The sequence below is a fragment of the Sus scrofa genome, chromosome 3, assembly GCF_000003025.6.
Source record: "Sus scrofa isolate TJ Tabasco breed Duroc chromosome 3, Sscrofa11.1, whole genome shotgun sequence".
In the NCBI taxonomy this organism is placed as follows: Eukaryota; Metazoa; Chordata; class Mammalia; order Artiodactyla; family Suidae; genus Sus; species Sus scrofa.
In genome coordinates this window covers 132,656,561-132,671,343 of record NC_010445.4, presented here as the reverse complement: position 1 = coordinate 132,671,343, position 14,783 = coordinate 132,656,561, and the positions used below count along the sequence as shown (strand labels likewise).

At 52.9% G+C, this 14,783-nt stretch overlaps 1 protein-coding gene across 4 annotated transcripts; it reads right to left on the bottom strand.

Moving 5' to 3' along the window:
- On the bottom strand, nucleotides 74–10,191 carry ALKAL2 (ALK and LTK ligand 2). 4 transcript variants are annotated; one of them, XM_021087957.1, is made up of 6 exons: nucleotides 10,110–10,191; nucleotides 9,004–9,313; nucleotides 7,592–7,645; nucleotides 7,426–7,506; nucleotides 4,690–4,755; nucleotides 74–2,627 (listed from the first exon to the last, which is right to left on the bottom strand). In XM_021087957.1, exons 2-5 carry the CDS (start codon nucleotides 9,260–9,262, stop codon nucleotides 4,691–4,693), a joined length of 459 nt encoding a protein of 152 aa, XP_020943616.1. In that variant the 5' UTR covers nucleotides 9,263–9,313; nucleotides 10,110–10,191; the 3' UTR covers nucleotides 74–2,627; nucleotide 4,690. The 4 variants fall into 4 exon arrangements, with proteins under 4 accessions (XP_020943616.1, XP_020943614.1, XP_020943615.1 ...); XM_021087955.1 differs by having other exon boundaries at nucleotides 74–2,226; XM_021087956.1 differs by having other exon boundaries at nucleotides 74–2,223.

Genomic DNA, 14,783 nt, shown 5'->3' with positions numbered 1-14,783 from the left:
CCCTTGTGGATGGTTTGTCTACAGTGTGTCTGTCTCCTCTGTCTGCCCTGTTGCTGCCGCTGGCGTCATGTGCTCATGGAAGAAGCTGGTGGCCTGTGGCCACAGCAGCCTTGCCAACCCCCCCCCCCCCGCAGCAGAGTGTAGACCCCCCTCCCTGGGGGCCAGCCCCCCCCAGGCCAGGCCCCCCCAGAGGCTAGATGAGGGGCAGCTTTCCTCCACACTCTGTCTCCCCCCAAAGTCCTGGGAGGACTCAGAGTCCCAGGTCAGTCTGAGTGACGGTCGCCCGCAGCAGGGAGAGCCCAGGGATCGGCTCCCAGTCCTCAGTGTCATGAGGTCCCTGGGGCGGGTTAGGCCAGAGCTCGCTTGAGTCTGAAGCTGCCTTCCCAGCAGGCCTCCTGCCGGGCACGGCTAGAAGATGGGCCAAACAGGGTCTGGCGGCCTGGGCAGTCTCTCCGTGGTCCTTTCCCAGAATACCGAAGAGGTTAAGATACTGGGAATTTAAGCATGCAGCCCTCAAAAGTAAAGAATTGAGGGGGAAAAGTTTAAATCATTAACCACAACTAGAAAATAGCATTGAGTAAAGCACTTCAGAATTTATTGCTGTACCCTAGTCATTCAATAACCGCTTAGTAATCTCAGCTGAAGAAATTTCTTACTCATCTCTGCTCCTTGACATTCATAAAGCTCTGTAGTTTGTTTTCTTTAATGCTCACATGTGTCTTACATACAGATCCTTAGACAAACCCCAGGGTTCTCAAGTTGACTCTGTCCTGTGGTCGTATCTAGGCAGGGACATGTGAACAGAGAAACTCACTGCTGAATTCACTTGTCTTTTAAAAGCAACCAGTGGGTTAAGAACCCAACTAGTATCCATGAGGATGCGGATTTGAGTCCTAGCCTCACTAAGTGGGTTAAGGATCCCCATAGCCGTGGTTGTGGCATAGACCCGCAGCTGCAGCTCTGATTCAGCCCCTGGCCTGGGAATGTCCATATGTGGCAGGTGAGGCCCTTAAAAAAATAAATAGGTAAAAATAAGATCCAATCAGATTTGTTCAAAACATACTTTCCTGTAAAATTTTGAAGCTGCTTAGACGTCTCAAGGCCCCTCCCTCTCAGTTTAGCGTTTCCATTACACTCATACAGGAAATACAGATGCAGCTTGATCTGAAATAATTTGTGGCTAAGTCAGGTTCTCTCTTAAGGAATATGTCACCGTACGTAGTGCCCCACTCTAAAAATGCTGATTAATTGCCCCTTAGGAGAATTTGGGAGGTCCCCTCATGGCTCAGTGGGTTAAGAACCCAACGTAGTCTGGAGGATGCGGATTCCATCCTTGGCGTTGCTCAGTGGGTTAAGGATTTGGTGTTGCCACAAGCTGTGGCACAGGTCGCAGATGCAGCTCAGATCTGGTGTTGCCGTGGCCGAGGCCTAGGCCTCTGCTGCAGCTCTGATTCAGCTCCCAGCCTGAGACCTTCCATATGCCGCAGATGCAACCACAAGAAAAAAAAGTTCATACCCTTCCCGTGTTATGTATGCCTTTTATATTCTGTGACCTGCCAGTATTTCAGTCTCTCCATGGGTTTCTCAGTCATGAATTGCCAACAGTCAGCTCGTTCAGCAGTAGAGAGTCACTTCAGAGTCTTCATTATAACAAACGCTGTGTTTATTACTTGCGTTTTATTTACAGTATTTACATATTGCACATATCTGGATACTATTTTACATTTATTAAACAAAGGACAAATGAAATTAGCCTGAATAGGTTCACAGGTTTACACTCCAATATCTCCACAGCTGAAAGCTTTTTATTTTTGTTTTTCATGCAGTTCCAAATAATACTCTGGGAATTTAATTCTAAAAGTAATAAAAAATATTAAATAATACCATATGCTATATGAAAATATAGTTTCAGATTTTACTGATTCTGTTTATGTTTCTAAAGAAATATTTGTGATGTCACCTAATCCGGAAAATGAGGGATTTCACAGCAAATGTGGAGCCTCCTCTTGTGTTACTGTCAGGTACCCCAGCGTACTGGGTGTGTGTCCACACTGTGCCAACAACACACACAACTCAAGGTGAGGGAGTTACGGGAGAGGCTGTCTGCAAAAATAAATCTCTGGTTCACAGGGTGTGTTCGGAAGGTAGCAGGTTCTGGTTCCTGTTGGTTTCCAAGGCACTTCTCAAGGTTCCTGGGCCATCGGTCCTTTACGGCTCTGCTCACTGCTGGAAACAAACACATTCTCTCACTTTCCCATCAGTTCTGCTGGACCGGCACACGCATTACAGGTAATACGATGTGTTTACAGACAGGATTTCAGTCTGCGTGTGTTCATGCTCCAGAAAGGGTGCTGGGGTTTCTCGTGGGCAGTGACTTGGTCACCACGGGCCTCCAGGGCCAGAGGGGTGAACAGCATCAGAGATGCAGACTCAGGCTCCTTGGGGTCTGAGGATCCAGCCGCGCCCAGTGCTGGTGTGTCTGTGGTCATGTCCTCAGGAACTCGGTCTCCCTGACCTGGGGCTGTCCTGGCCTGCTCCGACGAGGCTGCACTCTGGAATGAGCTGGGTCCTTGTTTCTCAAAACTCCATTTCTCTGAAAATACCCCAGAGCCCAGGCTTCCACCTCCCTGAGGGGCACGTCCAGGCGATGAAGTGGGATTGGGGGGGAGGGGGGGAGGTGAGAAATTAGCTTAAGAGAGAAGGAAGCCAGTGGCTCTGCTCTGAGGTCACAGCAGGGGGCCCTGTGCCCAGACCCTCGGAAGACCCACCGCAAGAGGCCGAGGCTGTCTTCTGCAGTAGGAAGAGGACTCTTATCCTGCAGCTTTGCCCTGACAGTCTTGAGTGTTAGGGCAGCAGAAGGAAGGTGTTTGGACACAGCTTATGAGGAAAACCCACTGCTAACCCTGGATGTGTGCCCGGCCCCCAGGACATCAGGCTGCAGGGAAACCCTTGACGGCCTGTGTCATTGTTCCAGCCAGTGAAGAGTTTGCTGCTGCAGTTTAGGACTGGAATTGGAAGAAGTTAATCTTTAAAAATGTCATGAAGTTACTTTAGCAGAAACATCTATATTTTTAAAGTACCCGTTTCTTGGCCAAAATGAGCAGTTACTACAGTGGTGACAAGTGTGACCTTGAGCGTGGCGCCCTTTTGTCTTCCTAGAAGTCTGCATGTTGTGTTAGCAAAGCCCTGGTTGCCTGTCTTGAGGCTGGTGCAGAGGCAGGACCACACTCAGGAGTCCACAACCTGGGCTCCTTGCCTCTGGGTGCAGCTGTCTCCCCTGGAGAGTGGTCTGCATGGACGGCCACTGGGGGAGCAGCTGGTCAGTTCAAAGGCACAGAGACAGGAAGCCTGTGGCCTGAGTGGTTCTGCCAGTGGGTGTGGACGCAGGCACGTGGTCTCCCCACTTGTAAGCAAGAGCAGGCTGTTCTCCAAGGATGTGCCTGATTCACCTCTAAACAGTGATACTTTAATGATAAAGAATTGCTTAATAAAAGTAACACTGTCACCTCCCCTAGCAGGTACTTTGGGAGACTTAGCAGAATCCATTCATTGCTTTAAAAATAAGGTTTTTGTTTGCCAGGTGGGTGGTGGGAGGGAAGCTGGACAGTATTCAGATGAGAAGGGAAGGCGGGACAGTTCTCAGCTTTGGCATTAAAAACTGCCTTCACTTCCATCAAAGCGCCGCAGGTCAGTGAGCCCGAGGAGAACGTGGGGCCCGGGCTCCACAACCGCTTGTTGTGGGACGCCCCCTTTGTTAGTGGGGCTTCTGAGGAGAAGCAGCCCGAGGATGGTGTCACAGCAGCACCCAGGCCACGCCAACCCCAGCACCTGCCCAGCCTTGGTCCGCACAGCCCCGTCCACAGTGAGTTGGCCCCTCCTCCACGCACACGGCACAAGGGAGGGCTGTCTGTGTGCCAGAAGCAGGTCTCACTTGGGGGCAGACCTGGCATTTGGCACAGCAAGGGTCCAGTCATGAAGGTACAGACTGGCTTAGACCGTGGCCTTTGTCTCAGACCCCCGTTGACTGGCTGACGGTGCTGTGTGTTAATGCCAGCCCTCGAGAGGCCACGGTAAAAACCCGAGTTCACAGACTCGACGTGAGGTTTTAAATGACTTTAGGAGTTCCTGTGGTGGCGCAGCAGAAATGAATCTGACTAGGAACTATGAGGTCATGGGTTCGATCCCTGGTCTCCCTTGGTGGGTTAAGGATCCGGTGTTGCTGTGGGCTGTGGCGTAGGCTGGCAGCTACAGCTCGGATTTGACCCCTAGCCTGGGAACCTCCATATGCCGCAGGTGCAGTCCTAAAAATACAAAAAAAAAAAAAAAAGAATAACTTTGATAGAAACATTGAAAGGTGATAGCTGTTCTTAGCTGTTCTTCGTAAGTATATTGGCATAAGGATGGAATTCACCTCAAACAGCTGCCAGACATGTCTCTGAAATTTGTACAGTTGGTCGTGTACTCATTTCTCAGTGTTTGAACGAAACCCTCCAAGTAGCTGGGTGTGACCTCAGGTACCCACCACGTCACATGCTGCAGTCAAGCCAGCAGTGAGTGTTATGTCAGCCTTACTCCGAGTAAGGCTGCTTTTGCCAAAGGGTGAGTGTCTCTAAACTCCATGAATCTGTCACATCCCGGACAGATCCCGTCTCCGCCGTGTGCGCCAGTGCGACCTGGCTGCCCGCTTACCTTAGCCGTCCACGCACAGCGGGCTGACAGCCAGCCGCGTCAGAAGCCGGGCGCATCTCTTATAGTCTGCGGTAGAAATAATCACAGACCCTTGTCAGTATCTCAGCAGCTTAAATAAGCAGCATTCAGTTTACACAAGCATATCAACTGCTAAAGCCATTCATTTCCGTAACTATTCTGGATTCCCTGGAAGCCGCCTGTAGACTCTCCCCTGCAGTCATGGCTCCAAGCTGTTGATTTGATCATTTCTGGCACCTCAGGGCCTTCAGCGTCATACAGCAGAAGTTAAATGACGTTACAGAGGCCGTGGGGGTAGAGTGCCCCCTCCCCCAGGCTCTCTGCCGTCTTCCTCCCACAGGGGCCCCCCGAACTAGCTTCAGTTTGGGGGCCTCAGACAGCCCCACCCTGTTACTTCACTTTAGGTCACCTGCAGCCTGAGCTCATCAGAACCACCTGAAAACTCGAAGATGGTGGGTCAGCAGCCAAGCCCCAGAGCCAGAGCCCCGGCTGGAGGGAAGCAGGAGCTGATTGCCCAGGGCAGACTGCTCTTCTAGAAAGCTCACGTGGTTCCCTATTTCATTCCAGTGGGTGCTGCCTCGGAGGCGCAGCAATCAGGACCATAAAGGGATTCCTCAATTTGAAGGTTACTCTCAAAAGTCAAAAAATCCTGCTTAAAAATAGAGTTCATACTCCTAATTGAAATTCTGAGTGAATGAGTCAACTGACAACAATAAACACGCACCTGTTAGACAGGCAGTTAACTCTTCTAAAAACACCCCCTAAATATTTAGAGGGTGTAATAGTTGAGGCTCAAAGGAAAAAATGATCTGACAGCTAGAAGCAGGGTCATCGGGATCCTGGCTTTGCGCTTCATCAGATGCGCCAGGTTTTTAGGACGTGGTTTTTCTAAGCAGATCACATGCGGATGCAGTGAGGACTGTGTGGACTCAGGGAACACTTGCATTTGCCACACACCTGAGGCCCTGAGGTTGACCCTGACCCCACTGAGCCACATGTTCCCCGCCCCCATGTCCACCTGGGGGTCTCGTGAAGGTGCAGGCTTGCTCAGCGGGTCTGGAGGACTTAAAAGTCGTGCTCTTCCAAGGCGAACCCCCAAGGCCACACCTTGAGGGAGAAGGCTCTTTGCTTCCTTCTGAGCTGCCAGATTCTGGGAATTGTCATACAAACCTAGAGCAGCACAAAGGTGGCCCAGATGTGGCTCTGCAGATGTGGGCTGAGAGGTGGAAACCAGGCAAGAAATCGCTTATCCAGTGCGCAGATCTACCTCTAGACCCAGGAGCATCTCTGACTGGTCCTGGTCCCGCCAACTAACCTTACGGGTGACCAGGAGCCTTGGCGGCTGCCCCCTCAGTTATATCAGCAGAGGAGATGGCGAATGTGGCCGGGGGTCCTGGAGAAGTCTGGTGTCAGTGGTGGGCACACGTGGTTTAAGTGTGTGGTCTGTTTGCTCACCCATCAATGAAGGGTTATGACCCTAAGGGTCGCTTTCAAACCTAGAATCTATAATCCCATTATTGTAAGATAAGATTTAACCTAGAAATATATGCACATTTAAACCCAAAACGAGAAGGTTCCCTGACCCCTGGAAGCAGGTACGTAATTCTGAAACAGAAGGTACTTCCATTTCAGAGGAAGGAAAGGAGATCCCGTGTCCCAGGCCCATGTGTCCTGGATGAGAGGATGGGACTGAGGCATGGAGCTCCTGGACATGGGCGCCACCTGCCCTGGGTCGGTGCCAAGGTGCCTGCCTTGTGCCTGCCCTTCCTGTAACAGTCGTAACCAGGGGCACCTCAGCTCCCTCCTGAAGGTGCTCCCTGCCTTCCTCCCTGTCCGGGGACCTGCTAGACCAGGGTCTGTAAGGTGACCGCTGCCCACACAGAGCAGCGTCCCCAGCATGTAAAGGGCCTTGTTGTTGTGAGCAGGACAGCAGATCTGGTCTGCTCCCCTCTGAAGAGTCCAGAGAGCAGGTACTAAGACACCCCGCTGATCTGCACAGCCTTCTTCCTGGGAGTCTTAAGTGAAAGCTGTGCCCCCGCCAAAAAAGAAAAGAAATGGATTTTAGGGTTCTAGCAAATGCCACTCTAGCTAACAAGCTGCTTGTCATTTGCATGTTTTGTGAAAAGCACAAGGGACCACTTTTGGGGAAATGAAATGCATTTTGTTGTGGATAAACCAGGAAGTCACGGCGGAGAGCCAGGTGGAGAGGAGCTCCTGCATTTCTGAACTAGGGATGAAGCCAGCAGGAGAGAGGGTTTTTAAGGAGCGCAAAATTCTGGGTGAGGGGGTTATGATTACTGGTGGAAACAAATCTCTGGCCGAGGTGGTGGGGGTGGCCCAGGTCTGTCCATTGATACTTCACATCCTGTAGTAGTTATCTTAGCAACCCATTTTCAATGTTTGTTCCACTGTCAGAGTTGAGATACGAGGACAGGCCTTGCGCCAGAATTCATTAACCAAGACCGTGAATGGAAGAACGCAGCCCATTCCAGGAGCTGATTAATCCCGGGGCGTGTAAATCACATTCCCGGGCACCAGCTGCTGCTGGAAGTCGCTCTCTTCTGCAGCGGTCCGGTCAGCCCAGGCCCCAACTGCAAGGTCAGCAGGGAGGAAGCCTTAGCAAGGCAAGTCTGGGTGCAGAAGGGGGGCAAGGTGCGGGGAGGGGGGCCCCTGTATGCTGTGCTGGCATGTTTGACGCGGGTGCATGCAGTCACTTACATGCAGGGATGGTGCAGTCTCGGGTGTTGTAGTAAAGTCTGTGGAAGTGTTTGCTGCACTTTGGGCTGAAATAAAGGGGACCTGGAAGGGGAAGAAGAAACAGCTGGTGAGGGCCCGCTGGATGCAAGGACCCGGGAAAAGGCGAAGGAATGAGGAGAAAATTCACCTGTAAGATGTTTCAGAAACTTGTCTTTCATCCTTAGATCTCGAGGAACAATTTCTGTTTGAGAGGAAATAAATTAATTATTGTATTGCCTGAAAGAAGCATTTTTTTTTTTCATGTGACCCAAAGCGAATGTTCAAAGGTACTGGAAACTGCTCTAAACACAGTAGTCCCTTGATTGCTATGTGTGACAACGTGAATTCTGGTGATCCAGGCACATTTTCTTCAAATAGCATTAACTACTCTCCAAGCTTCAGCATTATCTCCCGGGTCTCTGCCACTAGAATGGAGGCAGTGACCGTAAAGTTATAGGAAAAGAAAGGTAGCCGTGTGTGTGTGTGTGTGTGTGAGAGACAGTTACCTTCCAGTGAATGAATCACTTAGACACTTCATCTTGAAGAGCTTGGGAATCAAAACCCACAACCTCTCCATAGTTCTAGGAAGAAAACCTGATCGGATCCTTTAAACAAAAACTTTGCCATGAAACATCACTTCTTCCAGGTATATATTTAGAAAAAGGGTTAGATGCCATTTTTCAAGCCACCTGTTATGAAGGCTGGTGTGAATGCGTGGAGACAGACGGTGCCCTGGAGGATCAGGGGAGAGCACTTTCCTAGGGAAAGACCCCTGAAGGAGCACAGCTCCTCGTTTGTGTTGGCAACTACCTCGACTGACCTTTCTGATGTCAGCCGTGTTTTGGCTTTTGAAGTCATCTGGTTTTGTTTGCACTCACCTGTTCTGCGCTAGTGATGGGATGGCATATGCTCACATTTGCTACCAATTCCCATCTGAGGAGGGCACAGTTCCATCAAATCTTACTTGCACAGTTTGGACAACTCCTAAATGTCACTCTTCATTTGCAACTAACTTTAGTCGGTCTATATAAAATTGACCTTATCATATTTGACCTAATTGTGTCATCAAAGCATTAAGAGCTTGTACGCTTTCCTTGGAAATTTCCCAAGGGGCAGCCACTCTGGAAGGCTCCGCGATGGGGGCAGGGGTGGGATCTAAAACATTTCTGTCTCTCCGTTGAAACTGCTTTGCTGAAAATATCTCCGTTTGCAAAATAAGAGATGGCACTACTATGCTGAAATTATGGACCTAGGTAGCGACCCGCAGGTCTTAGACGTGGATGAGGGATAGTTACCTGTTATCTGCCGCCAGGCATCATTCATGGCCTTCCTATTTCCTTCTTTTAAAAAATATTTTCCAGTTTTTATAAACAGTCGAAACGTTTTTACAGCTCAAAAATACGTGTGTTCTCTCAAAGCCAACTCGATTCTCAAGCAAGCCCTGGGGACTCCTGAGACAGGACAGGCCGACGTGCTGGAGGCTCCGCCAGCACAGCCCACACCCCAGAAGCCTGTGGAAGGGGTCCTCCGTCCACGCGGCCGCTCGGGCGGCACACTCACCCACTCTCTGCTCCTCGGCGTAAGCGCCGTAGTCCGCGACCTCCCTGCGGCCCAGGCTGTCGTCCTGCCGGCCGGAGAGCTGCAGCCTCTTGGCCTCCCCCGAGTGGTACTTCCTGAGCTCCTGGACGATCTCCACGATGAGCCGCAGCAGGCTCTGCGGGTCCGCGGCCTCCCGGGGCTCCGCGACCCCCTGGCCGGGCCCCGCCGCCCCCAGCACGAGCAGCAGCCCCACGAGGAGGGGGCGCCCGGGTCCGCGCATCCTGCGCTCGGCGGGGCTGGGCGGATCCGACGCGCTCCGGAGCTCGGCTCCCTGGAGGGACAGGGGTGCGGGGAGACCCGGAAAGCCAGTCGGCGGCTGGCGGGGACGCCGGGGAGAGGCCACTCCCCTTGGACCGCGCGCCCCAGCCCCGCTGTCCCCGCGGCCCGCAGCGAATCCTGAGCCCTCCGCGGACCCCCAAGGACCGCGGCAGATCCCAAGGGCCCCCCGCGGACCTCCGCGAACCCCGAGGACCTCGGCGGACCCGGCGGAGGGGCGCCCTGCACGGTCCCCGGCCCGGGGGGAGGGGGCGGGAGCAGACGAGGGGCCGCTGAGCGCCCGGGCCGCGGTCTGCACGGGGACCCGCCGAGGCCCCACCGGTGATGCTGCGAGCGAGCCCCGGGTGCCGCCGCCCTCCGCGCGCCGGGCGGCACGGGCCTCGCCCTCGTCCCGCCCGCGTCCCGCCCCCGCCGCCGGGCCGCGGAACTTTCATGGCAATGGCGCAGCGGCCGCCGCTCGGCCGCGTGCGGCGCCCGCACAACTTTCCGTCACCTTGAGAAACCCGGGGGCGGCGGCCGTCCGGAGGGTCCGGCCCACAACCGCCTCCCTCGGAGAGACGGGCCGCGCGCCCCGCCCGGCAGCTGCGCCCAAGTTTCCAGCGGCGCCTTTGTGTGGCGGTCGCCCCCTCCTCCTGGTGTCCCCGAAGCCCGCCGACCAGCCCCCGCGCGGGGACCCTCGCTCCGGGGGGCCAGGGCGGGGAACACCCTCGGCCCTTGGGGAGGGGGCCGAGCCCGCCGCTGCAGGGCGCCAAGCCTGGGGCCACCTGTGCGCAGGAGCCGGGCCGGGTTACCTGTCCTCTCGCCCCGGAGCCGCGGGCGTCTCTTGTCGTCTGTCCCCGCGCCCCGGAGCCGCGCGCCCCGCTCGCTACTCCATGCCCGGGGCGCCGGCGCCGGCGGAGCGCCCTGGACGCGCGGGGACTGGCACCGGGACGCGGGGCCTCGACCGCGCCGAGCTGGGGACCCGCCGCCGCCTGAGTCGCGCCTCGGACCTCGGGGCGCCTCTTATCCCCGCGGCCGCCGACGTCAGGCGGGTCCCCGAGGGCCTGGCGCGGGGCTTTAATTAGAAGCCGCTGAAGTGTTCGTATCCCCGCGCGGATCTTCGTCAGACCCCCCCTTGGCCCCCCCAACTCCTCCCATGTCTCCCTACCCCGTCCCTCTCCCCTCTCCCACCCCCTCCATCTACCCCCCGCGTCCCCCCCATTTCCCCCCCTTCCCCGGCCCCCTCCCCGCGCCGTCTCCCCTCCCCCACCCCGTCGTTCCCCCTCCCCTCCCCCTTCCCCCTTGCCCCCTCCCCCTTCACCCCATCTCCCTCTCCCCCCTTTCTCCCTCCCCTTCGCCCCCCCCGCCCCGTTCTCTCCCTCAGTCTATTTCCCTCCGTTCCTGTCACTTGTGACAGGATGAGAAGAAACGCCTTTACCAGGAACTCGGATCTGTTTTTGTCTAAATGTAGATCTTGGGCTATTAAAAAAGGAGCTGCCTGATTGCCTCGACATTTAATAAGTCAATGGGAGTCTCTGCGTTCTGGAGGAGTCTGCAGGCGAGCCCGGGGGCCACGCTCAGGACCGCGGTCTGCTTCGCCCCAGGCCGGTCCCCCCAGGCGGCAGCCCAGAGGGCAGGGGCCGGCCAGCCCCCCGAGGGGACCCGCCGCGGCTCCCCGCCCGCGCCGTGCCCCCTCCCCCGCCCGGCATAAGGCCCTCGGTCGGCACCCTCAGCCCTCAGGTGCTCCGGCTGCCCTTCCCGGGAAAGGCCGGCGGGAGCCCTCCCCGGGCACCGCCCTCCCGGCCCCCGTCTTTCAGAAAGTTTTGGTTCTTCGGGTGTAGGCAGCACATTTGTGAGAGTTCGCCAATTCATCTCCTTTAATTTTTTTTCTTGTAAAATGTATTATCAATCAATGGCGCTCTTTCCCATTTTATTGGCGCTTTCTGGGCAAGAGCTGGACGGCCTCCAAGTTGGCGCTGTGATTGGGAAAGGTGTTCTGAGAACAATGCCCGAAAGGGAGCTCGGGGGCCGGAATTAAAAGCCTCGGCCATTAGCAGGGCGGCCGCATAGTGGATGGTGAGGTCGCTGCGGGCTGGGCTGGGCGGGTGGCCCTGAGGCCCCCAGGCAGGCCCCCGCCGCGCAGCCCAGGCTCCCTGCCTCTGCCGCTCCCTCCTTTCCTTGGGTCGTTTCCTGCGGAAGACGACGTGTTTGGCAGAGGGCGGTGGGCTAAACCGGACCGGTAATCGTCCAAATCCACCCCTCTTCTGCACACACGTTTTGGGGTTCGATTTCTCGGGGAGCTTTTCTTTTTCAAGCAATGACTCCAATGTGAGCGTTTCTATCAAGAGATACTCCGGAGAGAAGGAAAATTCTCATCCAATTGATCTTGGGTAGGTGAAAGGAGGTCGTTTTCCTTGCTCCCTTTCTCCTCGCCGTGTGTCAATGGACATTTGCGCTCCTCCGGGGAGAGCGCCGCCTAGCGACAAGCCCTTCCTCCTGCCGGCGCTCACCAGCACCCCTCAGGCTGCTGGAGACCGATTCCAGTTTCCAGCATAATGGACGCATGCAAAGCATCCATTATAAGATATTTTGGTATAAATCTTGCTGAAAAGAAATTCTCTCAATCACGTGGGATTTTAATTTACATGTAAGCTCCCCTTCCTAATAGTACCTTACCACATCAAAAGCTAGATCTTTTTAAGAAAGAGCTTTCCTCCATCGCCCCCAAATGTACCAGCCAAAGAAGTCTGGCGAGTAATCACTAGTACCCTTTTTTATTTTGCCACTTTTAATGGTACAGACGGATTCCTCGAATGAGTTCCGCCCGATTCCGCATGCCGACACTTGAGCCGGACTTATTGAATACTTAGATGTTTCAACAACAGGGCGAAACTGGAACTTGGTTGTTATTTAGGTTCATGAGATCTGGCAACTAAAGATCAGACCGTTCATGTATTTATTCACCCATTTTTGCAAAGCTCTGTGCTGAAACATCTCTAGATGCCCTCATTTTGAATAAGCCACTTTTACAGACTTTTTCAACTTCATACAAGAGTGTGCTGATTTAGAATCTCTACTGAGCTCTTAAATTTGGGGTATTGTCTGAATGAACTCTTTGGCGCTCTCTGATCATCAGAAATATGTGTATCATACAGGTTGTTAACACAATCTGTTTGGCTACATTAAGTTGTGCTCGTTATAAGGCCAACTGACATATATGCAAACCAGCTCACATGAAAAGGTGAAACTATATTTGCACATCACTCAGGCTGTCCACTTCTTTTGCATTAAAGGAGATGACTGAACACTACGGGTTCTGAGTCTAAAGCTCTATAATTCCATAACTGTCATAACAAAGTTCAAAAACAACAGAAGGCAATTCCTGCACAAAACTGGAGGCTAATCACTATGAGTTTTCAGGCAAGAAGAGGCGCTATATTCTTATTAAGTAGTTTAGTTCCCTCCTTTAGTAACTGAACAACTTCCTGCCATGAGGCACCCAAAAGAGATGAGAGCTAAAATTAGACAACACACTACATTCTAGCGTTATTGGCAAAAATAACTAATAGTTTCTTTTGCTAGAATTGATTTAGTTTCTTGAGAAAGCTATACTGGCTCCTAGAAAGGAAACTAGCCAGAGAGGGAAGGGTTGTATGCAACCTGCTTTTACTGTAGATCTATGTCGTGAGATGGAGAAGTTACTGTTTTTTAATTTATAAACAGTGTAAAACTCCAATGTTTCAACTACAATCAGTTTTCTCTTTCCCTAAAAAGGAATATATTTTATTTGAGATGAATATGAACTACCTTCAAAGACTTCCAAAGTAGATATACATTAATTAACTACATATTTAAAAATGAATTGTTATATTTGTTCAACACTAGGGTGATTATGTAGTAGTTTAAACTCCTATTAGAGAGAAAACAGTCACCTTTTGTAAAGGATCATATTGCATGCTCTAGAGAAATATTGCTTACTCTTTAACTTCTGTCAGTTCTAGTGTTTTCACTGTTAGTGTGTTGCTAGTATATTAGGAATGTACTAGAAACCTCTAAAGCATTTGGAGAGACAAGCTTTCTTGCAGGACTTCTCTTAGTATAAACGTAATACACGTAACCCCTTGTAAGTAGCAATGCTAGCTAGCGATGTGTTCGGGATGAACAACTCCAGCTCCGACCTAGTTCTTTCCCTCAGACATGAGAGGAAGCAGGCCACTCGAAGGCTCTGTAGGTCAACCAGCCCCTTTCATTCCTCGACACCTGCTTCTGTATCTGCAGAACCACACCACAAGCTGTCCGGAAGCCATGGGACCCAGAGGCTGTGCACTGACTGGGCGTGTGACAAAGTCTGACTTCTTCCTGCTAAGGTCCTCGTCCACGGCCAAACTGAAGAGGATTCCTCACGGGGCACAGGCTTAAAGGGAGCACGGACCTTGCCTCATTCCTAGGAACTGGTTTAGTTGTAAAATCCAGATAGAAAAGACTCTTAAGGCTCGATGACAATTTTCTGCCCTTTGTGGCTCCAATCTGGCACCTTTTTTTTTTTGGTCTTTTTAGTGCTGCACCCACGGCACATGGAGGTTCCCAGGCTGGGGGTCAAATCAGAGCTGTAGGTGCAGGTCTACACCCCAGCCACAGCCATGTTGGATCCTTAGGCCACTGAGTGAGGCGAGGGATCGAACCTGTGTCCTCATTTATGCTAGCCAGATTCGTTTCCGCTGCACCACGACGGGAAGTCCCATCTGGCACTTTTTGACCACATCAATGACAATATATTTAAATGTACACACCGTGTGTCAACAAGTCAATAAAAGACCTTCCTACTTCGTAAAAAGCCCTTCTCGACTGTAGAGACAGTCAGATTTGTCCTCGGGAAGATCTGTGCAAAGTACGGTCCTGCTGAGGAGCAACTCACTATGTCCACATTTGTATGTTATTTTCTGTATATATTTTCCTCCAGGAGAACAAATATCCTGATCAAAAGCAACACGGGCAATAACTGGGGTTGTGTAGGCCCTTCCAAGGCCCCTCAAAGGTTCCAGATTCCAAAGATATTCCCACACCTACAGTACTTTTTTCTAGGGTAAGGTAAGCCTGCTGACAAGGAATCCGTACGCTTTAGTGGCTTAATCCAGTAAAACTTTATTTCTCTCAGGTCGCAGTCTAACACGTGAAGGGGAGGGGCCGTCTGTGTGCTCACTCAGGCTCTGCCTTTCCTCTGCGTCTGGCCTGAGGGCAGTCCTAGGACCAGGGCACGAGGTGGCACAGGGCCCTCTGCCCCTTCTGTGGGTCAGCACGTCGTCGTGGCCAAACACGCCAGCCCCTCCCTCACGGAGGGTGGGTTCGAATCTGCGTGAGCAGGAGGCATGGTCGGAAAACCAGCGCTGCTGTTTTCTCCCCCCTTGAGCAGGTCGGGACGAAACAAACCGAACTCTGGCCAAGGCTCTGGGGCGCCGGCCCATCTCGGGAGGTGCGTGTCAGCAGAC